Source organism: Phacochoerus africanus, chromosome 9, assembly GCF_016906955.1.
Source record: "Phacochoerus africanus isolate WHEZ1 chromosome 9, ROS_Pafr_v1, whole genome shotgun sequence".
NCBI lineage: Eukaryota > Metazoa > Chordata > Mammalia > Artiodactyla > Suidae > Phacochoerus > Phacochoerus africanus.
This window is the reverse complement of record NC_062552.1, coordinates 22,628,420-22,655,633: the sequence shown is the minus strand read 5'-3', so window position 1 is coordinate 22,655,633 and position 27,214 is coordinate 22,628,420. Positions and strand designations below refer to the sequence as shown.

Here is a 27,214-nt window from a genome sequence, read left to right as displayed (position 1 = left end):
ATATTAGATTCCAGTTATAAGTGATATCATATGGTATTTGTCTCTGTCTTTCTGGCTCATTTCACTCAGTATGAGATTCTCTAGTTCCATCCATGTTGCTGCAAATGGCATTATGTCATTCTTTTTTATGGCTGAGTAGTATTCCATTGTGTATATATACCACATCTTCCGAATCCAATCATCTGTCGATGGACATTTGGGTTGTTTCCATGTCCTGGCTATTGCGAATAGTGCTCATTGCAGCACTATTTTCAATAGCCAAGACATGGAAACAACCTAAATGCCCATTGACAGAGGAGTGGATCAAGAAGATGTGGTACATATACACAATGGAATATTACTCAGCCATTCAAAGGAATGAAATACTGGCATTTTTAGCAACATGGATGGACCTAGAAATTATCGTGCTAAGTGAAGTCAGTCAGACAGTCAGACACCAATATCAAATGCTTTCATTGATACGTGGAATCTGAAAAAAGGACAGATGGAACTTCTTTGCAGAACAGATGCTGACTCACAACATTGAAAAACTTATGGTCTCCGGAGGAGACAGTTTGGGGGGTGGGAGGATGTGCTTGGGCTGTAGGATGGAAATCCTGTGAAAGTAGATTGTTATGATCATTATACAACTACAGATGTGATAAATTCATTTGAGTAATAAAAAAAAAGAGAAAAAAAGGATCAGGCGTTGCTGTGAGCTGCGGTGTCGGTCGCAGATGCGGCTCGGATCTGGCTTTGCTGGGGCTCTGGTGTAGGCTGGCAGCTACAGCTCTGATTAGACCCCTAGCCTGGGAACCTCCACATGCTGCTCGTGCGGCCCTGTAAGGACAAAAGACAAAAAGAAAAAAGAAAAACGGGAAAAAAAAAAAAAACCTAAAACTAAATAATCCGGGAAGCCCCTTCTGGCAATGCAGGTTAAGGATCTGGCATCGATTGCCCCAACTGTGGCAGAGGGTGCAACTTTGGTGTGGGTTCAGCCACTGGCCTGGGAACTTCCATATGTCTCAGGTGCAGCCAAAAAAAAAAAAAAAAAGTCCAGACTATTTTTCTGAAATTTCTCCAGAATAGCAAACCCACAGGATACAATCACGGAATAAGGGGCTACGAAAGCTACTGTGCAAGAATGGAATTAAAGGACATACATGTACATGACAATGTATATACTTTTTTTTCAAACAAAAATGAAAGTTTTTCATGTTTGGATTTCAACTATAAAATTAAACTACAACTTAAGAGAAACTTTTTTTTTTTTGGCTTTTTAGGGCTGCACCCAGGCATATGAAAGTTCCCAGGCTAGGGGTTCAATTGGAGCTGCAGCTGCCAGCCACAGCCACAGCCACTGCAACGCAGGATCTGACCCACATCTGTGACCTACACCACAACTCACGGCAACACCAGATCCTGTACCAACTGAGTGAGGCCAGGGATCAAACCTGCATCCTTCTGGATAATAGCTGGGTTTGTTACCACTGAGCCACAATGGGAACTCTTACGAGAACTTTTTTTTAAGACAAAGGAGAACTATAGAAAATAACTAAAAGGGAGAGGGAATACACATGTCTAAAGTCAAGATCCTTAGTCAAAGTGAATATTTTCAAGTATCCACAGGTTTAGAATTTCGATAAAAAGTTGCAATTGATTTTACTTTTGCTATTATCATTATTAAAAACTATATGTATAGAGGACATATACACAAAATTCATGTACTATATATATATATATATACACACACACACACACACACACACACTACTCTAAAAGAAGTGATTTGAAAGGGGAAAAGTGTTTACCAAATACGTTATCAAATATCAGTATGGGCTCTCCTAAAATCGATAAAAATTAATATTTTTACAGCATGCAGAACCCTCTAAATTGATTGAAATAGTAATAGCTAATATTTATTTGAATGCTGACTGTATGCCAACCATGCAATATTTCACATATGGTTAATCTATTTAATCCTCATACTAACCCTTTAAGTACGTATTATTACTACCCCCCATGACAGATGAGAATGCCGAAGCACCAAAATCTTAAGTAATTTTCCCAAGTTTACACAGCTAATAACTGGAACCTTGGGACTGCAGTACAAAACATATGGCTCCATCTACTTCACACTATACTATGCCTCAAATGTAGAATACAAGGATCACTATCATACAAAAGCAGGTAATTAAAACTGTTTTATGGCTCAGTGACGAGAAGTCATCAGAAGCAAACATGCAGCATGAGGCCGTCAATTTGTGCGCATGTATTTTATTAAAGTAATTATTGATGCTGTGTACTTTTAATTCAAGGGAGCTCTTATAACTTATGTTCATAAGCCAACTCATACAACTAGAGTTTAAATAATGACCTCTGAGACACAGACAGAATTAACTGTCCTAGACACTGAAGTATCTGGATAACTTATCCATGGCTTATCAAGCCAAAGGCACATTGTGACTGGATGAAAACATAAATCTTATGATCCTCAATTTACTGTTTTAGAGTTTTGCACATCTCTTTCACAGATAACTGTTTTGAACTTGGGTATCAAAGGTAACTATTAAAGGTAGCTTGTTTAAACACCTACTCAGAGCAATGTTATTTCAAAAAACAATATTAGTAACGGTAAGATTATCGTGTAGCGTTAACATGCTCTAATCTGAGTGTTGGGACTGCATATTTCTTAACAGCAATTTTTACTTGTCATATGTTTACTACCTAGAGAGAAAAATTCTGAACATACACTCTCTCATTTCCTTGTGCCATAGCTTTCTCTCACACTGAGAAACTTTTGCATCTACTACATTTCTCCTAGTAAAATATCAGGATAGTGTCTAATTCTCCAACTGTTTCACTTATAGGCTTTACCATTAATCTGATATGGTCTGAATGGTACAGAAAACCTTCCTTCATGATCTGGGTGTTTAGGCAACACTGGGAAATTTTGTTCAATTTGTTCACAATACTGAATTAATAGTTGCTTTTTAATGTTTCTCTAGGACCAAGACTTACTGGCAAGTTGATTTAAAGTCAGAACAAGTAGTAAGAATTTCTGGCACGTTTCCTCCCCTTCCTCAAAGTCACATGTTCAAGAAGGAGGAGTCCTGCCAAGGAGCTATACTTCAACACACACATCAGAAAACACCGAACTCGCAGTGGCACTGCAGGAAAAAACAGGAGAAAGCTGCAGCCCTGGAGAGCAAATGCTTCACCAGGATCTGGTTTCCACAGAGTGGGCTCCACTCTGGATCAAGAAACAGAACATCAAGGAAACGCTCTCTGGATCACAGTAACGTTAATCTTTCATATCTCTCGGAAAATAGTGCGCCTGGGGTGGTAAACAACTTGTGAGATGTCAAAGAGAGAGACCTTGGACCTGTATGGCCCGGTTCTTCTGAGTTTCTTTCAGGATGCTTAGAACAAAAAAAACACTGTAAACCTCAACAGAGAAATTCTCCTTTTTATCTTTATTATGAGGGAAAGACTAATTTAGTCTCTCTTATACTGAGAGGAGGACATGAAGCCATGTCTTATTTGTGATTTCAGACATGTTCATCCAACATAAATAAAAGAGGGAAACAGATGAGATTAAATAGGAAATGTAATATTCTATTCAGGAAGACTGTGGACCTAGGAAAGATTCAGATATTTTTGCGCCAATTTTAAGTCTCATAACGTGGATGAAAAATCACTTGGAGATTTCCTATGTTGGGAAAGGACATTTTCCCCTTCCTGAATTAATCTTTGGAGGCTACAAAGGTAATGGAAATAGCTAAGAAATTAACGGTGTGGCATTGGCTTTAATTTTTTTAATTTTTCGATTGTGTTTTCACATCATTTTAAACGAAGGTCTGTATTATTCAGACACTAGGCACAATTACACACACTGACCTGTCCGTCAAAATAAACAAGTATTAATTAGTTTTTCATCTCCCTGCTTGGACACTATAGAGCTCTAATGGTACATGACAGCTTGCAATACATTTCAGAGACTTATTTTTTTCTCTCTGTCCAGCTTGATCAATGGTAGAACCCAGGCTCAAATCATGATTCTCGGGAAGCTACCTATGAGGAAATCACCAAATGACTCTCTCAAAACAGCTATATTGACAGTGTATTCAGTTAGTCTTCTAAATGTGTCCACGTTTGAATTATTGCCATAGTTTGAAGGAACTTCTTCATGCTATTGAGGGAATACATTGAAATGCATAACAAACACAGCTTTTTACACTATAGCTACAGTACAAAAGAAAGAGAGAGGCATCGGTGTGACATTTAGCTCTTATTTTTCAATCCTGTAAATAAAATCCAGTTATTTTTAATGGAAGATTTCTGTATGCTACTTTGGCTTCAGGTGTTAAAAAGTTATCCTTTTGTATTCAGAGATAGGAAACAATGAAGGTCTACTATTGATAATCTGCTCAATTGTTAAAAGTTTTGGCAGGTCTGATATATCCATGCGTATCTGTTTGTATCCCACTACTGAATCATGCTGGGCTTATTATTTATTTGAATAGAAAGTAATGTTTCAAGTTATTTTTCCCAACCTATAGAAATCCGCTATGTGTTACTACATAGATTAAACCACAATCTTTTTTTCTTTTCCATTCATCTGCCACCTACTATCATCCTATTCAGGTAACCGCAAAATAGCAGCCTAATTTTTCCATTGCAAAAAAAAAATGTGCTTCCTGACAACTTAATGATTTTTCATTATTCATAGTGTGACAACTTTTCTTTTCACCCAAAATCATGCATATTCATGGGTGTATTTATATATATATCTATATATATTATGCTTTAGGTTTTACGGACAGAGCAAAGAGAAATAAAACGCATGTCTGCCTTCTTAAAGCTTATAGACTACTATGTGGATGGGGGGCATATTAAACATTTTCCTACATGCTGCATGAGTATAATTTTTCCCTATAGTAATTGCCAAAATTAATAATTATTGAGACATCCTACATTCCAAGCATTGTTCTAAGCACTTTACATTTATTATTCATTTGATCTTCACCCCAACCCCAAGTGATTTTATTGTCCCCATTTTTACAGAGGAGAAAACTGAGCCCAGAAGTGTGATCTAACTTTTCTGGAGTCACACGGCTAAGTAACTTGCAGAAACATGAACAAACGCTCTCTGCTTACGCTGTCACACTCCATGCTATACTGGCCCTCTGTAAATCTCTCCATACATGATACTAGATGTCAGGCAAAAAAGAGATTATGAGTTCAGACAACCCCTCTTTAAGCAATAAACATTTAAGAGGTAGTTTAAAGTGTGAGTAGAACTTAGATTCCACCTAGAAGTCATATAATATGATATCACTTTGTCTTTCTCTGTCTGACTTACTTCACTCAGTATGATAATCTCTAGGTCTATCCATGTTGCTGCAAATGGCACTCTTTTATTCTTTTTATGGCTGCATAATATTCCACTGCATAAATGTAGCACATCTTCTTTATCCATGCCTCTGTCAGTGGACATTTAGGCTGCTTCCATGTCTTAGCTATTGTAAATAATGCGGCAGTGAACACTGGAGTGCATGTTTCATTTCAAATTATGGTCTTCTCTGGATATGTGCCCAGGAGCAGAATTGCTGGATCATATACGGTAGTTCTCAACAAGAACCTACTGTAGAGCTCAGGGAAATCTACTCTACAGTTTGTAACTATATTTATATATACATATAATTCACTTTGCTATGTACCTGAAACTAATACAATATTTTATGTCAACTATACTCCGAAAATTTAAAAAAAAAATGAAGAAAACAGGCAGAGTGAATATGAGCTTAGAAACGAATGAAAAGGGTTCCAAGGGCTTTGGCTAGAAATGAATTTGACATGTCAAACAGAGAGAAGGATAGTAGTCAATATGTGTAAAATGAGCCGCAGGATGAAAATGAGGCCTCTATTCCTTAAATGTAATGGAAAGTGACTGGCATGGATAACGAGATTTTGTTTAATTGAAACAATGTAAAGGCACAAGATTGGATGTAAGGAATAAAGACTCTTGCCAGAATCTAGAAAAGCAGTGACAGGAGTTTGGATTAGAGTAGTGATAATAGAAGTTTTGTAGAGTGAGAATATAGCTTAAAAATTTTTTTGCATTTAAATTTACCAGTTTGGGTGCTAAGTTAGGTATTAGGGATGAGAGAGACAAATGCACCAAGGTTAAATGCCTGATCTCCTACATAACAACTAGAAGACCAACGGTGCTAATCATTAAGATATGGAAAAATAGGAACACTCTTGTCCTCATTCTTTATAAGTAGCAAAATAATTATATTCCATAGGTGAATTCACTGACCAAGTAAAGAGCATATTCACTATATCAAGTCAACAAGAATGACAGAGAAACAGAACTATTCCAAAATCCAAATTTACATGTGAGAAAATTCAGACCCTGCTTTTAAGAGTGAACTCTCCAAGGTCACCTAGATAAATATATATGAAACTCATTACCATAAAAGAACCTACAACAAACACCAGATTGTTTGGATGTTATTTTTACTTTTATTCATCATTTCTTAATCAGGAACACAAATTCTCTACCTTTGTTTAGTTCTATCTTCCGTCAAATGACTTAGACAGTCTTTTATGACAAATTTCCCCTCCCTCCCCTTCCTTCTTTTCCTTTACCTCCTCCTGCTCATCCTCATATTCCAGGACCTCCTCCTACTGCTCTTCTCATTCTAGGATTTGGGCACTGAAGGACTATGGGCCAAAGAAACTCTACTTCTCTGCATGATTTCATTCTGCTGGGCTTCTCTGACCATCCCAAACTGGAGATGGCCCTGTCAGGAGTTGTCGCCACCTTCTACTTGATCACACTGGTCGGTAACACAGCCATCATTCTTGCGTCTCTCCTGGACTCCCACCTCCACACACCAATGTACTTCTTCCTCCGGAATTTATCTTTCCTAGACCTATGTTTCACAACCAGCATCGTCCCTCAGATGCTGGTTAACTTGTGGGGGCCTCATAAGACCATCAGCTATGGGGGCTGTGTCATTCAGCTCTATGTTTATATGTGGTTGGGCTCCATCGAGTGCCTTCTCCTAGCTGTTATGTCCTACGATCGTTTTACAGCTATTTGTAAGCCCCTCCATTATTTGGTAATCATGAACCCACATTTATGTCTCAAGATGATTATCATGGTCTGGAGCATTAGTTTGGCCAATTCTGTTGTACTATGTACACTCACTCTGAATCTGCCTAGATGTGGAAACAACCTTCTGGATCATTTCTTGTGTGAGTTGCCAGCTATGCTCAAGATAGCTTGTATAGACACCACAGCAGTTGAATTGTCTGTTTTTGCTTTAGGCATCGCCATTGTCCTTACACCACTCATCCTTATTCTTATATCCTATGGCTACATTGCCAAAGCTGTGCTGAGAATGAAGTCAAGGGCAGGCCAGCGGAAAGCAATCAATACCTGTGGATCTCATCTTACCGTGGTGTCTATCTTCTACGGAACTATTATCTACATGTACCTGCAACCAGGTAACAGTGCCTCCAAAGATCAGGGTAAGTTTCTCACCCTCTTTTACACCATCATCACACCAAGTCTCAACCCTCTCATTTACACTTTAAGGAATAAAGACATGAAGGAGGCACTGAAGAAGCTGATGACAGTTGACCACAAATTTACAAAATCAAAGAGGAACTGGAAGTCATAGAAAAAATTAGCATGGATAAGGCAATGAAATATTTTCTAGTTGTCTTTCATTTTTAACTGAGGCAAGTAATCCCTAGACTATAGAGATCAATGAATATAATTCTTGTATGCAAACATTTTGTGGATACAAATAATATAATAACCACCCTACTGGGAGTTCCTTTTGTGGCTCAGAGGCAATGAATCCAACTAGTTTCTATGAAGACAAGGGTTCAATCCCTGGCCTTGCTCAGGGAGTTAAGGATCCACCATTGCCATGAGCTGTACTATATGTCACAGACGCGGCTCAGATCCCACATTGCTGTGGCAGAGGCCCGTGGTTGCAGCTCGGATTTGACCCCTAGCCTGGAAATTTCCATATGCCACAGGTGCAATCCCCCCCCAAAAAAAAAAACCTACTTAGCTGTTTTATGCATATTTTTTGCATATCTTGCAGAAAAACAGGTCACAGAATTTTTTTATTTTTGCTTGTAATCTAGCACAAAGCAGCTGTAAACATAAACTTGAAGGCGTTTAATTTGTTTTAAGCCCCATAGAAACTGTTTGGGTATCTAGTTATGTATTTTCAACACTAATGCTTAGATCTTCAGAAATATAGACCTGATGAATAGTTTCACATACGATTTGTATATTAAATAATAATATGCTAATGATTTTGTATATTAAATCTCTTGTGATGCCATCTAAATATTTGTGTGCTTTGTGCAGACAATGCAATTTATAAGGTAATAATTATCATAAGCACCACCTGAAACAATTTACTTTTTGTTCAGTGAAATTTGATAATCATCACGAGCAAAGGGTCTTTATTTTTTCTAAGTCTGTTTACATCTTTATCATGATAAAGGGGAGTGAGAAGAAACCAAAAAGGGTTTTAAAGACAACACAGTCTGATTCATCTCTTATTCATTTATAAAACATTTATTCCATGAGTGTCTTCTCTGAATGGAAAGAGAGCACGACCAGTTTTAGATTAGCTGGGCTTTGGGCATAGCTCTATTGAATCATGGAACATATGCTATTTTTGAAATATGCAGGTTTGTAAATTTTTATGTAGTGGAATTTCATAAAATGAATAAATATTTTCATTTCCATTTATCTTGATACAATACTTAACTTTTTTAGGAAAATGTGATGACTTTTGAATTAAACTTTGGATTTTTTGTGATCTGATACCTTTCTGATATATATAGTCTAGACACCTATTACTCTTGTATTTGGAAGGTTTGTTCTTAGGCTTGGCAAGAATCTATAACAAATAATGTTAGGAGATAAATTAGGTCATTTGCTAACTTCAGTAATAACAGGTGCACCAAAATATAACAGTAATGGACTCTTAGGAGAACATTACATTTTACACCTATAAGTAATTGTTCTTTGATGTATCTCTAGATTTACTTTTTCTTTGGTTTAAGTCTCTCCTGCACTAGGGTTGCAAATTAAACCAACATTTTAAATACTTAATCTCCCTTTTATTTCTTTAAAGTAAATGTATATAGTCATACCACTATGTTAAATTATAATAAATCCTTAAAATATATTAAACTTCTGTAAGTTTATCAGTACTTCCATAAGCTTGTCAGCCTTAGTTCCCACACTTAGGAAACAATATGTGACTTGAAAAAGTAAGTGATATAACTAATAATAATAATAATCAGTAAATAATAATAATAGTAAATTTAATTATCTTTAAAGAGAGGTTACTTTCCTGACCAAGGTCTCACACCAACATGCATGAGAATTTACCATTCATGCTCTATGAGACATTTTATACAAATTCACAGTAATCACAAAACATAAATCTAAAGTACTGACACAAAACATTTAAAAAGAGGAAACAGAAAAAAAGCATAGGAAACCACTAAGCCAAAATGGCAGGCAGAAACTCAAGGGAAAAGAAACAATAGAACCCAGTAAATGACAACTATGATTTCCTTTATTATGATCATTGGCTTTAAAATCCTTTACGGCCAAGCCTTCCTTACAACACAGTCTTCTATTTATTTGGATTATTATAATTGATTAATTAAAAGATGTTGTGTATCCCGAAGATTTTAATTGTTCATGTTTCATTGTCTGCATGACTTCCCGGTTATCTTTGCTAGTAGTTAATAATTATGCATTGCAAATATTTGCTTGAATTTTATATAAACCAATTTTAAATGAAAGAGCCATGTACACTAACCAATTTAAATAAAGAGCACCACTTCCTCATTTAAAAAAGAAATAATAGAGATATAAAGCAAGCAGAAAATACAAAATAAAATTGTAGTACAAAATCCTCATTTATCAATAATTGCTCTAAATATAAATGGATGGAATTCACCAATCAAAAGACAGAGCATCCAGATAAATTAAAAAATAGGACCAACTATATGATGTCTCCAGGAAACTCACCTCAGCTCTAAAGACAAACAAGGGCTCAAAGTGAAGGGATAAAAGATGACACTCCAAGCAAATGGTAGCCAAAAGAAAGCAGATATAGCCTTATTTATAGCATATAAAATAGACTTCAAGCCAAAAACAAGTTACAAGAGACAGAGATGGACATCATAGAATGACAAAGGGGACAACTTACAAGACATACTAGTTACCAAACTATATGAACCTAACATGGCAATACCAAAATATGTAAAGCAATTACTAGCAGATCTAAATGAAGAAATTGACAGGACCACAATGATAGTAGGGGACATTAATATCCCACCTACAGCCATGGATAGATCATCCAGACAGAAAGTCTGCAGGGAAACAACAGCCTTAAATGAAACATTAAACCTGTTGGATTTGATTTATACAGAACATTTGATCCAAATACAGCATATATTACATTCTTTTCAGAAGTACATGGTACACTCAAGAATACACCATATGCTGGGACACAAATCTCAATAAATTTAAGAAAACTGAAATCATAGCAAGCATTTATTGTGATCACATGGTATGAAACTGGAAATCAACTACAAAAAGAAAGCTGAAAATATAAATATGTGGAGACTGAAAATCATGCTACTAAACAATAATTGGGTCAATGAAGAAATCAAATGGGAAATCAAAAATATCTGAAGACAATGAAAATGAAAATATGGCATGTCAAAATCTCTGAGATACAGCAAAAAAAGCATTGAGAGGGAAGTTTATAGCAATACAGGCCTACCTCAAGAAATAAGAAAAATCTCAAACAAAAAGGACAATCTTTTCAAAAAAGTGTTAGGTACTCAGCCGTAAAAAAGAATGAAACAATGTCATTTGCAGCAACATGGATGTACCTAGAGATAAACATATTAATCGAAGTCAGTCAGATAAAAAAAGATAAGTACTGGAGTTGCCGTCGTGGCGCAGTGGTTAATGAATCCGACTAGGAACCATGAGGTTGCGGGTTCGGTCCCTGCCCTTGCTCAGTGGGTTGACGATCTGGCGTTGCCGTGAGCTGTGGTGTAGGTCGCAGACGCGGCTCGGATCCCGCGTTGCTGTGGCTCTGGCGTAGGCCGGTGGCTGCAGCTCCGATTCGACCCCTAGCCTGGGAACCTCCATATGCCGCGGAAGCGGCCCAAGAAATAGCAACAACAACAACAACAACAACAACAAAAAGACAAAAAAAAAAAAAGATAAGTACCATATGATATCGCTTATACTTGGAATCTAAAACATGGTACAAATGAACTTAGTTATAAAACAGAAACAGATCCCCCAGGCATAGAAAATAAACATGTGGCTCCCAGAGTGGAAAGGGGGTGGGAGAGGGATAAATTATGAGTTGGGAATTAGCAGATACAAACTATTCTATATAAAATATATAAACAAGGTCCTACTGTACAGTGCAGAGAACTATATTCAATATCCAAAGAATATGAAAAAGAATATATATTTATGAATCAGTTTACACACCATAAATTAACACAATATTGTAAATCAACTATACCTCAGTATTTTTTTTTAATTTAAAAAGTAAATAAATGGTGTTGGGGAAACTGAACAGCCATATGCAAAGGAATAAAACTAGATCACTGTCTTTTTTTTTCTTATTGCTCCTGCAGCATATGAAAGTTCCCAGGCCAGAGATCAAACTTACACCATAGCAGTGACCTGAGTCACTATACTCACAACACCAAATCCTTAACCTGCTGCACCACCAGGTAACTACTAGAACATTATCTTACACCACACAACAAAATCAACTCAAAATGGCTTAAAGACTTCAGTGGAACACCAGAAACTATAAAACTCCTAGAAGAAAACATAAGAGGCATGCTCTTTGACATTCATCTTAGCAATATTTTTCTGGATATGTAATCTCGGGCAAGGAAAACAAAAGCAAAAATAAGTAAATAAGGGAGTTCCCATCATGGCTCAGCAGAAATGAATCTGACCAGCATCCATGAGGATGCAGGTTTGATCCCTAGCCTCACTCAGTGGGTTAAGAATCTGTCATTACCAAGAGCTGTGGTGTAGGTCACAGATACGCCTCAGATCAGTGTTGCTGTGGCTGTGTCATAGGCCAATGGCTACAGCTCCAATTCGACCCCTAGCCTGGGAACCTCCATATGCTGTGGGTGCAGCCTTAAAAAGACAAAAATAAATAAATAAATAAATAAATAAGCAAATAGGAGTACATCAAACCAAAAAGCTTTTGCATAGTAAAAGAAACCATCAACAAAACTAAAAGACAACCTACCAAATGGAAGATTTTTGCAAATCATATGTATTCGCAAAATATATAAAGAACTCATACAACTTAACAACAACAAAAAAACCTGATTTTTAAAATGGTCAGAGTATCTGAATAGACATTTCTCCAAAGAAGACATACAAATGGCCAAAAGGTGCATGAAAAGATGTTTCACATCACTAATTATTAGGGAAATGCAAATAAAAAACCACACTGAGATATCAGCTCGTACCTATTAGAATGGCCATTATCTTAACATACTAAATGAAGTCAGTCAGAAGGAGAGAGACAAACACCATATGATACTACTTATATGTGGAATCTAAAATATGACACAAATCAACCGATCTATGAAACAAAAACAGACTCACAGATTTTTTTAAAAAATCTGTGGTTGCCAAGGGGGGAGAGTGGTGAGGAGGGAAGGATTGAGGGTTTGGGATTAGCTCAGGCAACTATTATAAATAGGATAAACAACAAGGTCCTACTATATAGCACAAGGAACTATATTCAATATGCTGTGATAAACCTTGAAAGAAAAGAATATGAAAAAGAATATACGCATGTATAACTGAGTCACTTTGCTGTATAGCAGAAACTAACACAACAATACACTCTTGGTAAGAATGTAAATTAATGCAGCTGCCATGGAAAACAGTATGACAATTCCTCAAAAAGTTGAGAATATTCAGCAGAATTAACACAACATTGTAAATCAGCTATACTTCAATAAAATTTTCAAAGACGGGGAGTTCACATGTGGCTCAGTGGGTTAAGAACCCAACTAACATCCATGAGGATGCGAGTTTGATCCCTGGCCTTGTTCAGTGGGTGAAGGATCTGCTGTTGTTGTGAACTGTGGTGTAGGTCTCAGACGGGGCTCAGATCCTGCATGGCTCTGGTAAAGGTCAGCAGCTGCAGCTCCAATTCAATCCCTAGCCTGGGAACTTCCATACACCACAGGTGCACTGCCCCAAAAAAAGAAAGAAAATTTGAAGTGAAAAAAAGTTGGAATTCCCTTGTGGCCTGGCAGTTAAGGATTCAGAATTGTCACTGCTGCAGCTTGGGTTCGATCCCTACCCTGGAAACGTCCATGTGACACAAGTGTAGCCAAAAAAAAAAAATTTGAGAACAGAAATTCTATATGATCCAGCTATTCTACTTCAAAGTATTTACCTAAGAATAGTGAAACACTAAATCAAAAGATACACGCACACCTCTGTTCATCACAGCATTATTTACAATAGCCAAAACACAGGAACAACTTAATTAAGCATCTATCAATGGATGAATGGATAAAGAATATGTGGTATATATGTGACAGACTACTCAGCCATAAAAAAAGATGAAATCTTGCCGTTTGTGACAACCCGGAAGGTGTTATACTAAGTAAAATAAGCCAAACAGAGAAAGACAAATACTATATGATTTCACTTGTATGTGGAATATAAAAAACAAGTAAAAATAAATGAAGAAGCCAAATCAAACAAAACAAACACACAGATACAGAGAACAGAGAAGTGGCTACCAGAGGGGAAAGGTAGAGGACAGCAAAATGGGTAAAGGTCAACTGTATGATGGATGGAAACTAAATTTTTGATAGTAAGCAGACTGTAGGGTATACAAAGTCAAAATATAATGTACATATGAAACATATAATATTATAAACCAACATCACCAAAATGCAAAATTTTAAATAAACCAAAAAATTAATTAATTTAAGATCAATTTTGTGGGTTTTTCTTAACATACCATAAGACAGCCATACGATGATAATTGTTGAAACTAGATGACAGATCCATCACATTGTATTGTTCACTCTGTTTTTGTACATGTTATAAAGTGTCTATAATAAAAAGTTTTAAAGGGTGTTAAGGATCTTTTTTTAGGAGTTCCTGCTATGGCACAGGGGGTTAAGGATCCAGTGTTATTGCAGCTGCATCTCAGATTCGATCCCTGGCCCAGGAACTTCCACATGCTGTGGATGTAGCCCAAAAAAAATCTTTTTTAAAATACAATAACAAGCTCTCCAACAGTTGGAAATTTCTTCTTGAAATCATATTTCCATTGTTCTTCCCATCCAGAACTTTATGGTAATGTATTTTATTTGTTCTTTCACGTCTTTTGACTACTATTCTTGCCAGCAACAAATACATAAATTAATTGAAATTATTTTTTAAATTTATGAAAATCATAAATCTTTAACTGTTAAATTTTCTTGATTAAATTATTATTAATTTTTTAGCATTCATTCAAATGTTTGTCTTTTTTAAATGAGGGACAAATAGAGATGAGATAAACAGACTATGCCAAGCCTTCACAAAATATATTCTAGGAAATTTCTGAATGCCTCACCATGACCTGCATCATAATGATGTTTAATTACTTTTGTGGGTTACCAATCCCAAGGGCTTTAAAAAATACCTAGAAACCAAGTCATCAATCTTCTTGATATTATACCCATGAATTACCTTTTACTCACCACACTTACCTTTTTATAAGATTACCAATTGTTCCTGCCAGCCCAAGAAATGCCCAATAAAAAGGTAATTGCTAAAATCACTTATTCTCAGTGTGGAAAGACACAATACAATAATCCTTATTCCATAGTTCCTTTTCATAATCTTCTCCAGATTTTTCCCTCTAATTGGATCAAATTAACCATTCAGCCAGTTTACAAAGGCTGGTTCAGACCAAGAAATCCATAGCAACTTATGTTCCAGATAAAAGCAACCCTTCTGAGCCAGGCATTGCAGATAGATGAGTGATGGACTTAGAAAATTAGAGTGGAAAGCGAATGTTAAGGTTCTTCACTGAGCAGGTAAGTGGTTAAATATTTCAGTCTCTCTCTTGTTACAAGACTGTAAGACTTCTAAAAGACTAGAAGACTAAATAATTCATTATTCAAATTCAGAGATTCACAAATACGTAGAGAAAATGAAATGTCATCCTGACTATAATTAGTTTCATTTAAAAAAAAATTCTTAAATTTCCCTCATAAATAGGATAAAGTTGAAAATATTATGATACTCGATTCTCAAATAGTGGTGGATTTTATAGTGCAACAGCTACTGAAGGTCAAATGCACATATGCATACTTTTGTCCAATTTTAAGCCCATTATAGAACTGATGTGCTTGTGTATCTTTGCAAGTATATGCAGAGATTTGTTTATCTTTCAGTGACTATTTTCTATATGTTTTAATTTGCTAAAATGTATTATTGAAGTAGGTTCCATACAAATGATTGGCATAGCAAACTTTCAAAGACCATTGAAAACATTTACCTACTTTTTTCAAAGCAGTGCCTGGCTATAGACTCTGTGAATTTATAAATCTAAATATGTACCCACTTTACTATGTGCACTGATTCATTGTATTACCTTTAAGACTAATTGATCTAGGCTTCTGGCATTTCTGGCACTGTGTTATTGCACAGTAAAAATTACATTGAGCCCTTGTTCTGCTCTCTGAAGAAATTCTAGCACTCTTGGCTATATTTCTGGAAATTATTTACTATGGGAAGGGGCTTTTCTTTGCTTTGAGGACTTCATTTAAAACATGGCCCCTGATGAATTTTAACCGCTTCTCACAATTCAGCCCCTGTGACCTCTGTCTCTCTATTCTCCACTTCTCTAACAGAGTAGATCGAGCCTATTTTTCTTTTATTTTCTAAAATACCACTAACAAAAGGGAATAAATTTAGTAGAATTTTAATAAAGGATTAGAAATAATATAGAAGGATTTCACTGCAGCATACAATGAAAAACATTGCCTAAGGAACACGACATCTTAATATTCCTTAGAAACCCTTACCAGAGCTTTGCTCTCTGACTATATATTTTACTAGGTCCCACTTGCTCCACGTTTTGGACCTTACTCACTTTCTTGGTCCCATCTTCTACTCTAATCTGTCTTTGTCTTTGATTCTAGGACCTCCAATCCTCTCAGTTGCCATCTGTGAAGAAATAACACCTAAAAGCTTGCCACTGTCTTTTGGGGAAAAAAAATGCTTATTTGGGTCTAACCACCTTCCATAAATACTTAAATAAGGGGGAAGGATAGTTCATTAGCAAATAGTTATAAATTGTTGTTGTCTTAAGTAAAAGAAATCTTTTTATACTGCTCCTCCACCCTCCAAAATGCAGGTACAATAAAAACAAAGCCATTCTTCCATTTCTGCCAAGATTGTTTTTTTTTTCCCCATTATATCCCTTAACTAAAGTGTGCAATTCTGATCCATGTGACTATAAGGAGCACATATTTGGTGTCTCATCATTAGGTAGCTTCCTATACTGATTACACGTATTTCTAGCTCATACTTTTAAAGTTTATACAAATCTTTCTACAATTCTATAATTTCTCTTTTATTATGAGATTTTGAATAGAGCTAAACAACTTTTTTTTTTGTCTTTTTGCTATTTCTTGGGCCGCTCCCACAGCATATGGAGGTTCCCGGGCTAGGGGTCAAATCGGAGCTGTGGCCACTGGCCTGTGCCAGAGCCACAGCAACGCGGGATCCGAGCCGCATCTGCAACCTACACCACAGCTCACGGCAACGCCAGATCCTTAACCCACTGAGCAAGGGCAGGGATCGAACCCTCAACCTCATGGTTCCTAGTCGGACTCGTTAACCACTGCGCCATGATGGGAACTCCTGAATAGAGCTAAACAACTTTATACTTTAAGGAGTGAATTTTGAGATCAAAACATAATACACTTTTGGAGTTCTCTCGTGCTGCAGCAGGTTAAGGATCCCATGTTGTCACTGCTGTGGCTCGGGTTACTGCTGTGGCTCAGGTTCGATCCCTAGCCCAGGAACTTCCACATGCCGCGGGTAAAGCCGAAAAAAATAATAATAATACACTTTTAAAAACTGTCTATGTGGAAGAACAATATAGAAAGGATTTTTAAAGGAGCAATTACTTCCATGGCCTGAAAGCCTGGAATGATAACTACAGAGTCTTAGAATAATCATGGAGAAGATTTTCTGGTACCAGTAAATAATCACTTATGAATATCTGGGTCCATTCCCCAACACTGGAGTAACTCTATCACCTGTTTTACATTCTATGGGTGTCAGCTTCTCTGATCAGTAAATACACATTTCTGCAGAAGGTCAGCTAGCATTTAATCAGAAAGGCTGCTTTTCAAAACAGCTATCACAAGCCTTTCCATTGTCCATCTCTTGATCAATACCTGATGTCTTGCTAATTTGCATAATAATGAATATTCAAGTGGCTTATCAATAGTGAAAGTAGTGATATCAAACATATGTGGCTTGTCTAACATTTAGAAACACTCCTCATTCTTGCATGAGAGGCATAAGAATCAAAAAGTTGTGCGCAGCCAGAATTTTAATGGTAGTGTCCAAGATTTGTTCCTTAAATGGACCTATACCTAACCATGGATAAGTTCCACTTTTTTTTATTCTGACCAGAAAGTAACCAAAATCCTGCCTCTGTTGTCTCATCTTCAAAGAAACCAAGGTAGTAGTAGAGTATCTTAAGGGACAGAGATCTGTAGCTGCATGAGTTTGTGGCACAGCTGTCATGTGCCCACTTGCTAATGTCTGCTTAAGAAATCTCTGTGTGGGTGGCAGATCTTGGTCAGTGTCATTTTCATTATAAGCTGGACAAAAGGCTGTAGGGAAAATACTAACCCTATATTCATCTCAAATTTTTCAGGGACCATGATTATCTACCAAAATAACCTAGGAGTTGAACGCGTCCAAACTGGCTTAGATCAATTCAAAACGCAAACACACTTCGTTTCTTTCATGACACACTATTTTTTCTTGTCTTAATTGTTTCGTGTGTGTAGCCACATCCATGGTATGTGTGGAAGTTCTTGGGCCTGTGCCACAGCAGTGACAACACCAAATCCTTAACTGAAAGGCCACCAGGGAACTCCTATTCTTGTCTTAATTTATTACGTCTTGCTTTTTGCCTCCATAAAAATAACAATCTGAACTAAAATGTTTAAGAACAAATTATCAACAACTTTCTAGTCTGTTAACATTAGCTGAAATATGTACACAATAAAAATAAGAAAATAAGAAACAAAACAATCATTACTTAAAAATAGCATACTTCATTCCATTTTAAACACAACAAATTCATTTGAAAATGATTAGAAGCCCCTCTAATTTCAGCAAGAAGAGAATACACAAAATAAATATTTAAAATCTATTGCTCTCCTATCAACAGTAAGTAAAAAGCAGTTAAATAAAATACATCAATAAAGATAAACTTAACAAGATATGTAGAATGTTTTTATAAAGAAGTATTATTCATCTTTACCAAAAGGGAAAAAAACTTTAATAAATTGAGGCAGGCTGCGTTCTTCAAAAAGAAGTTTTTAAATGTAAATTTTTTAAAACTTACAGATATTTCAGACAACTTCTTATATTTGTTTGGCTTGTAACAAACTGATTTCAAATTTTATTTGGGAAAATGACAGCTTAGTATATCAAGACTTTTTTTTCTTTTTATAGCCGCACCTGCAATATATGGAAGTTTCTGGGCCAGGGGTTGAATCCAAGCTGCATCTGCAACCTACACCACAGCTGATGACAACATCAGATCTTTAACCCTCTGACTGAGGCCAGGGATCGAACCCACATCCTCACAGAGACAACATCAGGTCCTTAACCCACTGAGCCACAATGTGAACTCTAAGACATTTTTATAAAAAAGAGTAATAAAAGGAGTTCCCATTGTGGCACAGTGGAAGTGAATCCCACTAGCATCTATGGGGATGCGGGTTTGGTCACAGGCCTTGCTTAGTGGGTTGGGGATCCAACGTTGCCACGAGCTGTGGTGTAGTCACAGACGCGGCTCGGATCCTGCGTTGCTGTGGCTGTGCCACAGGCCAGCAGCTGTAGCTCCAATTTAACCCCTAGCCTGAGAACTTCCATATGCTACCAGTGTGGCCCTAAAAAGAAAAAAAAAAAAAAAGAGTTATAAAGGATTTGCTGTGCCAGGTATCACAATGCTATTAGGTAATAATTATTAAAAGTACTGCTTTGCAGATGATTGAAACTATATGTACAGCCCTAAAACAAACAGGTGGGCATTTCCCCTTCTGGCAATGAAATAGATCATTTTAGTAACCAAGTGATGGAACACAGTTCTTTATGCACACAACCTGAACACAGAGTGGTCAGGTAAGATGTTTTCCATAACACGTGAGCTTTCTGTTGGTAAACACTACTCCTTTATAATATTGAGTCATTTAGGAGAACAATAAATTTTTTATAATCTGTTGTTTCCCCATTCTGTTCCTTCATTACCCTTTTCTACAGAGATCAAGAAGGGAAGATAATGGACACATCCAATACCAGCTCAGGTGATCAGTTCATTTTGCTGGGCTTTTCTGATCAACCCCAACTGGAGCCCATTATCTCTGTGACTGTTTTGCTCTTCTACGTCATGACTCTCCTAAACAACACAGCGATTATCCTGGTGTCTTTTCTGGACAGCCGACTTCATACACCCATGTACTTCTTCCTCAGTAACCTCTCATTTTTGGACATCTGTTACACAACTAGCATCGTTCCCCAGATGCTGATAAATCTGTGGGGGCCAAACAAATTGATTACTTATGTAGGTTGTATTCTACAATTCTTCTTTGCCTTTGACTTTGGTGCAACAGAATGCCTTTTATTGGCTCTCATGGCCTATGATCGCTGTGCAGCAGTCTGCCAACCCCTGCACTACATGGTTATCATGAATCCACGGGTTTGTAAGAAGATGGTAGCAGCATCATGGCTGACTGGTCTGTGTGGCGCCCTGAGTATGTGCTCCTTTGCTTTTACGCTGCCGCTATGTGGTCACATAGTGGATAACTTCTTTTGTGAGATGCCTGCCTTTCTTAAGATAGCCTGTGAGTACACCAAAGTGGTGGATGTTACCATTTACACACTTGGAGTAATTTACCTTCTTCTGCCACTATTGTTCATTCTCATCTCATATGGAATCATCACACAAGCTGTAACTAAGATCAAGTCAGGCGGAGGATGGAAGAAGATGCTTAACACCTGTGGCTCTCACCTCACTGTGGTCAGTCTCTTTTATGGCAGTGCCATCTACATGTACTTGCAACCAAAGAAAGGTTCCACATACCAAGTGGATAAATTTCTTACCCTCTTTTACACCATTATCACCCCAAGTCTTAATCCACTAATATATACTCTGAGGAATAAAGATGTCAAAGGGGCATTAAAATGGCTTTTTATAAAAATTCAGAGTTCAGGGAGTTCCCACTGTGGCACAGTGGGTTAAGGATCCAACTGCAGGACCTCAAGTCACTGGGTAGGTGGGAATTCAATATCCAGCATCGTGTGAAGGGTTAAAGGATGCAGGTCACTGCTGTGGCTTGGATTCAATCTATAGCCCAGGAACTTTCATATGCTGGAACTGTGGTCATCAAATTAAAAAAAAAAGAATTCAGGGTTCAGAACAAATGTCAATCAAATAAGAGGATTAATAATAACACTGAGTAACACATATTACTTCATTTACGTGTAGTGTCTCATTCAATATGCACAATGACCTTGAAACTCAGATATCAAGTTTACATTTTACAGGAAAGAACCTGAAGTTAGAAAAGTTCATTAACTTGCTCAGGTAATAATACTTCTAAGTAAAAATGCAGGATTAAAACACAAATCTAGGAGTTCTCCTCATGGCGCAGCAGAAAGGAATCCAACTAGGAACCATGAGGTTGTGGGTTCAATCCTTGGCCTCGATCAGTGGGATAAGCAGGACATAGGATCCGGCATTGCCGCAAGCCGTGGCATGGGTCGAAGATGTGGCTTGGATCCAGTGTTGCTGTGGCTGTGGTATAGGCCACAGCTGTAGCTCCATTCAATCCCTATCCCAGTAATTTCTATATGCTGTAGGTGTGGCAGTAAAAGAGTAAAAATAAAATTTTAAAAATAAAAATAAAATAAAATAACTAAGCATCTGATGTTGTAGTTCCCCAATCTATTGTAATGTACATTTGGAGTTCCCATCATGGTGCAGCAGAAACGAATCCAACTAGAAACCGTGAGGTTTCAGGTTCGATCCCTGGCCTCGCTCAATGGGTTAAGTATCTGACATTGCCCTGAGCTGTGGTGTAGGTTGCAGACATGGCTTGGATCTGGCATTGCTGTGGCTCTGGTGTAGGCTGGCAGCTGTAGCTCCAACTAGACCCCTAGTCTGGGAACCTCCATATGCCGTGGGTGCAGCCCTAAAAAGACAAAAGACAAAAATATATATATATATATTTATACATATATATACACACACACATATACACACACACACACACATATATAGTAATGTACATTTGAACTCATCTATAATATGCGGCTATTGAACAGCCTTTTTTTAATACCATTGTGAGAACAAGTATAAAAATCAAGATAAAATCTATTGGTGAGAAAAAATGATTTTTTTCCTGTAGAGTTATTTGCTTAATCAATTCTAAAATAGCTATTTCACTCTAAAATTTAAAAGTTTTAATATTTTGTTTTTTGTGGGGTTTTGGGTTTTTTTGTTTTTTTGTTTTTTGTCTTTTTAGGGCCGCAACTCTGGCATATGGAAGTTCCCAGGCTAGGGGTGGAATCAGAGCTGTAGCTGCTGGCCTACACCACAGCCACAGCAACGCAGGATCCAAGCTGCATCTGCAACCTACACCACAGCTCACAGCAATGCCAGATCCTTAACCCACAGAGCAAGGTCAGGGATAGAACCCCCACCCTCATGGATACTAGTCGGGTTCGTTAACCACTGAGCCACAAATGACATATTTACTTTCTTACTGAGAGTGGGAAGTTCAGTGAGAGCATTCTAACAAACACACTTCCAAAGACACTTTCAAAGTAATCAGTTGAGAAGAAAATGCTAAGTCATTTAGTTAGGATTTTCGTATGCTATTTCAGGTAATCTGAAATAACCTATTTCTGAACTAAATGAAATTTTTTCATGAGGAAATTTTGTCTACACTAAAAATTATGAAATATTTTATTATAAAAAAATAACAATTTCCCCAGAAATAAACCCATGCACTTACGGTCAATTAATCTACGATAAAGGAGACAAGAACAAACAATGGAGAAAAGACAGCGTCATTAATTTCATTAATTGAGTTCCTGCTGTGGCGGCATTGGGTTAAGAATCTGACTGCAGCAGCTCAGGTCACTGTACAGGTTTGACCCCCAGCCCAGCACAGTGGATTAAGGATCTGTCATTGTTGCAGCTGCAGTGTAGACAGAAGCTGTGACTTGGATTCAGTCCCTGGCCTGGGAACTTCCATATGCCGTGGGTGCAGCCATTAAAAAAAAAAAAAAAAATCTCATTAATAAGTAGTGCTTGGAAAACTGGACTGCTACATGCAAAAAAATGAAATTATAACATCCTCTTATACCATATAGAAAAATAAACTCAAAATGGATTAAAGACCAGATACTCTAAAACTCCTAGAGAAAAATGTAGGCAGAACATTTTGACATAAATCGCAGCAATATTTTTTTGGATCCATTTCCTACAGTAATGGAAATAAAAACAAAAACAAACAAACAGGACCTAATTAAACTTAAAACCTTTTCACAGCAAAAGAAACAGTAAACGAAGCAAAAAACCTAAAAACTGGGAGAAATTATTTTCAAACAATGTAACTGACAAGGGATTAATTTCCAAGATATATAAACAGCTCATACAGCCTAATATAAAAAAAAAGCAACCCAACCAAAAGATGGGCAGAAAATCTAAATAGACATTTCTCCAAAGAAGACAGACAGCCAAAAAACACATGAAAATATGCTCAATATTGCTAATTATTACAGGCATGTAAAATCAAAACTACGATGAGGTATCACCTCACTCCGATCAGAATGGCCATCATCAAAAAGTCTACAAATAATAAATGCTGGAGAGGGTGTGGAGAAAAGGGATCCCTCCTACACTGTTGGTAGGAATATAAATAGGTACAGCCACTATGGAGAACTGTATGGAGATTCCATAAAAAACTAAAAATAGAGTTACCATATGAGTAGAAAGCGGAACGTCCGGGCTGCGAGTGGCCACTTGTCTGTTGAGCTCGGAGAAAGAACGATTTTTAAAAAGGGTGATGTTGAGAAGGGCAAGAAGATTTTTGTTCAGAAGTGTGCCCAGTGCCATACTGTAGAAAACGGAGGCAAGCACAAGACTGGTCCAAACCTCCATGGTGTGTTTGGTGGAAGACAGGTCAGGCTCCTGGATTCACTTACACAGATGCCAACAAGAACAAAGGCATCACCTGGGGAGAGGAGACGCTGATGGAGTACTTGGAGAATCCCAAGAAGTACATCCCTGGAACAAAAATGATCTTTGCTGGCATAAGAAGAAGGGAAAAAGGGAAGACTTGGTAGCTTATCTCAAAAAAGCTACTAATGAGTAAAGGTTGGCCACCGCCTTATTTATTACAAGACCGAAATGTCTCATGACTTTCATGTGTACCATAGTTAAATTGATCTCATACACTAGAATTCAGACCATGTATGGCTGATGGAATGTTTCTGTTGGATGGTCCTGATTTAACTAAGATTGGTTGGTGGCTAAATGAATATGGTCAGCTTTTTTAATTTTAGTAGCAATTCCAATTCAACAAGTACTATCACAGTTTTCCCCTTCTACAGAGATGATTAAACTTGAATGTGGAGTATTAAACTTTTCGGGAAAATGGTGAATACCTTCTCAGAACCTATAGGAGATTGGTTTTATATTTAGATTTATATAACTGGTTATATTAATATATTTAAATAGTGAGAAGATCCCTTCACTATCTCATAGAATGGAGCAAGATTCACCTGTGTTTCAAGTTGTGTTCACTAGCCCGTTAAGGCATGAGCTGAAGACAAATTGACAATGTCCCCTTTATCTTTTTGGTCTTAAATATGCCAATTTCATTAAAATTATCTGTATCTAAAAAAAAAAAAAAACTACCATATGATCCAGCAATCCCACTCTTGGGCATATATCCAGAGAAAACCATAGTTCAAAAAAATACATGCACCTCAATGTTCATTGCAGCACTATTTACAATAGCCAATACACGAAAGCAATCTATAGGTCCATCAAAAGATGAATGGATAAAGAAGATATGGGGGGGGTGTGTGTGATGGAATATTACTCAGCCATAAAAATGATTTGAAATAATGCCATTTGCAGCAACATGGATGCAACTAGAGATTATCATACTAAGTAAAGTAAACCAGACAAAGACAAATATCATATGACATCACTTATATGTGGAATCTAAAAAAAAAAAAAGATTCAAATGAACTTATTTACTAAACAGAAAGAGACTCACAGACATAGAAAACAAACTAAAGGGGGAGGGATATATTAGGAGATTGGGATTAACATACACACACACACACACACACACACACATATACATAAGATAACCAACAAGGACCTACTGCGTAGCATAGGAAACTATACCCAATATTTTGTAATAATCCTATTAGAGAAAAAAATCTGTAAGTAATATATATATATATATATATATAAAAATACAGATAAGAAATATATGTCTGTGTGTGTACATATATATAATACAGATAAGAAATATGTGTCTGTGTGTGTGTATTACATACATATATACATATATATGTATAATTGGAGCATCGTGTTATATACCTGAAACTAACACAACACTGTAAACTGACTACTACTTCAATTTTTTATTTATTTATTTGGCTGCCTTGCAGCATGTGAAAGTTTCTGGGCCAGGGATTGAACCCTTGCCACAATAATGACCCAAGCCATGGCAGTGAAAATGCCAGATCCTTAACTGCTAGGCCATGAGGGAACTCCTATACTTCAATTTTTGGAAAAATCCTTACAGAAAAAAAAATTAAAAGATCTGTTAATTACCTCTGTGGGGCACCAGTCCCCAAGGTCTAAACCACATCAACGTAATAGCCTTTAAAGCTGTATACAAATACTTCCCTTCTATATAATTACAATTCTTGTAGTAGTTATAGACCAACACAGTACTCTTTTAATTAGACAGAAATCTATCTATAAATGTGTTTAACAAGAGGACACACTAAAAGACTACAAATAGCCTATCAAAAACACCTTTAACGAAACCTAATTCTTCAACTAGTCCCACATCTAGTTTTTCTCCAACAACATCCACATTAGAGATGTCTACGAAATCTTAGTTGAGCTGTTGCTTTCAAATGTGACCATGACTGTGATGTTAGTATAAGAAACTGGTGGCTATTTCAGTATTTCATGGACTCAGTAACTTGCCAAACAATTTTTCTGAATTGTCAGTGAATTGAAGCATGATCATCATAGGAACATGAGAACATCTGGACTACCTAAGAGCGTGAGAACTGTGAATTCTTCCCTTAATGAAAGCACTTAAATATGTTTTAATGTTTTTGTTTTCTGGTAAGTATACCCTGCTATCTCTAACAGAAGAAGACATGAAATAGAAAACAGATCCTACATAGCACAGACTTTAGACCTCAGCCTAACATGAAAGCAAAGATGTGAAAGGTACATGAGATATAAATAAATACCAATATACTAATGTCATCTCAGGAATAAATATTATATTAAATTTCAACATGAGAAGTTAGTGGATTTTTTGAGTTACGGAATGTTTTCTATCTGTAAAACGTCTTACTGGATATTTATATCATTTAATCCTCCGCACAAACCCTTCTCCAAAGCAGGTGCTACTAGAATGAAGAAACTCAGGCTGAAAGAAGTAATTAGGTTGTACCAGTTCACACAGTGAGAAAGTAGCTGAGGTCTGTTGTTATAACATCACAGGTGGTCTGACTCTAGAGTCTGGAGTCTTAACTACTTTTATATCATAGATTTCTGCTTTGATTTTGTATGGCTAGAGCAATACATCTTACTTTACAATTAATGAAATATCCATTTAATATCTTTTCATTTTTTACAAAATTTTACACAACTATGAAATTTTTATGTTTCTAGTTTTCTCTCCATATCATTGTGTACACTCAAGTTATGTTTAAATATATCTAGTTCATGTGTCTTAAGTTTCACTGAAGAAAGTAAAATGTAAAATTATGCTACAATATTAGAAACTGAAGTCCATACCATGAAAAATGAAAGGGTGAATTTTAATTAAAATATAGCATGCCTCTTTTTTAACTTCTATTTCTTCAGCTCATGTTCTAATTTTTATATCACATTGACTTTTAAATTTAAAATAATATCTAAAATTTTAGACCTAAAGGTTTAAGCCAACATGGAAAATGTTAATGTAAAATGGAAAGTCCTAGGAGTTCCCTTGTAGCACAGTGGGTTAAGGATCTGGCATTATCACTGCAGTGGCTTAGGTCACTGCTGCGGTGTATGTTCAACCCCTGCCCCAGGAACTTCCATGTGCCATGAGTGCAGCTAAAAATACAAAAAAAAAAAGTTTTTTAATTAAAAAATAAAAAGTCCTTGGAGTTCCCATCATTGCTCAACAGTTAACAAATCTGATTAGCATCGTGAGGACACAGATTCATTCTCTGGCCTTGCTCAGTGGGCTAAGGATCTGGCGTTGCTGTGAGCTGTGGTGTAGGTCACAGATGTGGCTTGGATCCTGTGCTGCTGTGGCTGTAGCATAGGCCGGCAGCTACAGCTCCAATTTGACCCCTAGCCTGGGAACCTCCATATGCCGCAGGTGAGGCCCTAAAAAGCAAAAAAATAAAAAACAAAAGTATATAAAAAATAAAATAAAAAGTCCTATATGTGGGTTCACAAGATTAAATTATAGAAAGTGTAATTCCTGGATTGACATCATTTCTAATAAGGATACCTGGGGCCTTATATAATCCAAAGCTTAAATTTAGCCAGTAATG

General features: G+C 36.7%; 2 protein-coding genes and 1 pseudogene across 2 annotated transcripts; all 3 read left to right on the top strand.

Annotated features, from left to right (window-relative positions):
* The first annotated feature begins 6,709 nt into the window (after positions 1-6,709).
* On the top strand, positions 6,710-7,676 carry LOC125135591 (olfactory receptor 2W1-like). The gene has a single exon (XM_047795859.1). The coding sequence runs from the start codon at positions 6,714-6,716 to the stop codon at positions 7,674-7,676; it is 963 nt and encodes a 320-aa protein (XP_047651815.1). The 5' UTR covers positions 6,710-6,713.
* Positions 7,463-20,726, top strand: LOC125135592 (olfactory receptor 2W1-like). The gene is made up of 2 exons (XM_047795860.1): positions 7,463-7,524; positions 19,649-20,726. The coding sequence occupies exon 2, from the start codon at positions 19,668-19,670 to the stop codon at positions 20,625-20,627; it is 960 nt and encodes a 319-aa protein (XP_047651816.1). The 5' UTR covers positions 7,463-7,524; positions 19,649-19,667; the 3' UTR covers positions 20,628-20,726.
* Positions 20,727-23,378: 2,652 nt separating this feature from the next.
* LOC125136558 (cytochrome c-like) lies at positions 23,379-23,769 on the top strand (annotated as a pseudogene).
* Positions 23,770-27,214: the final 3,445 nt, after the last annotated feature.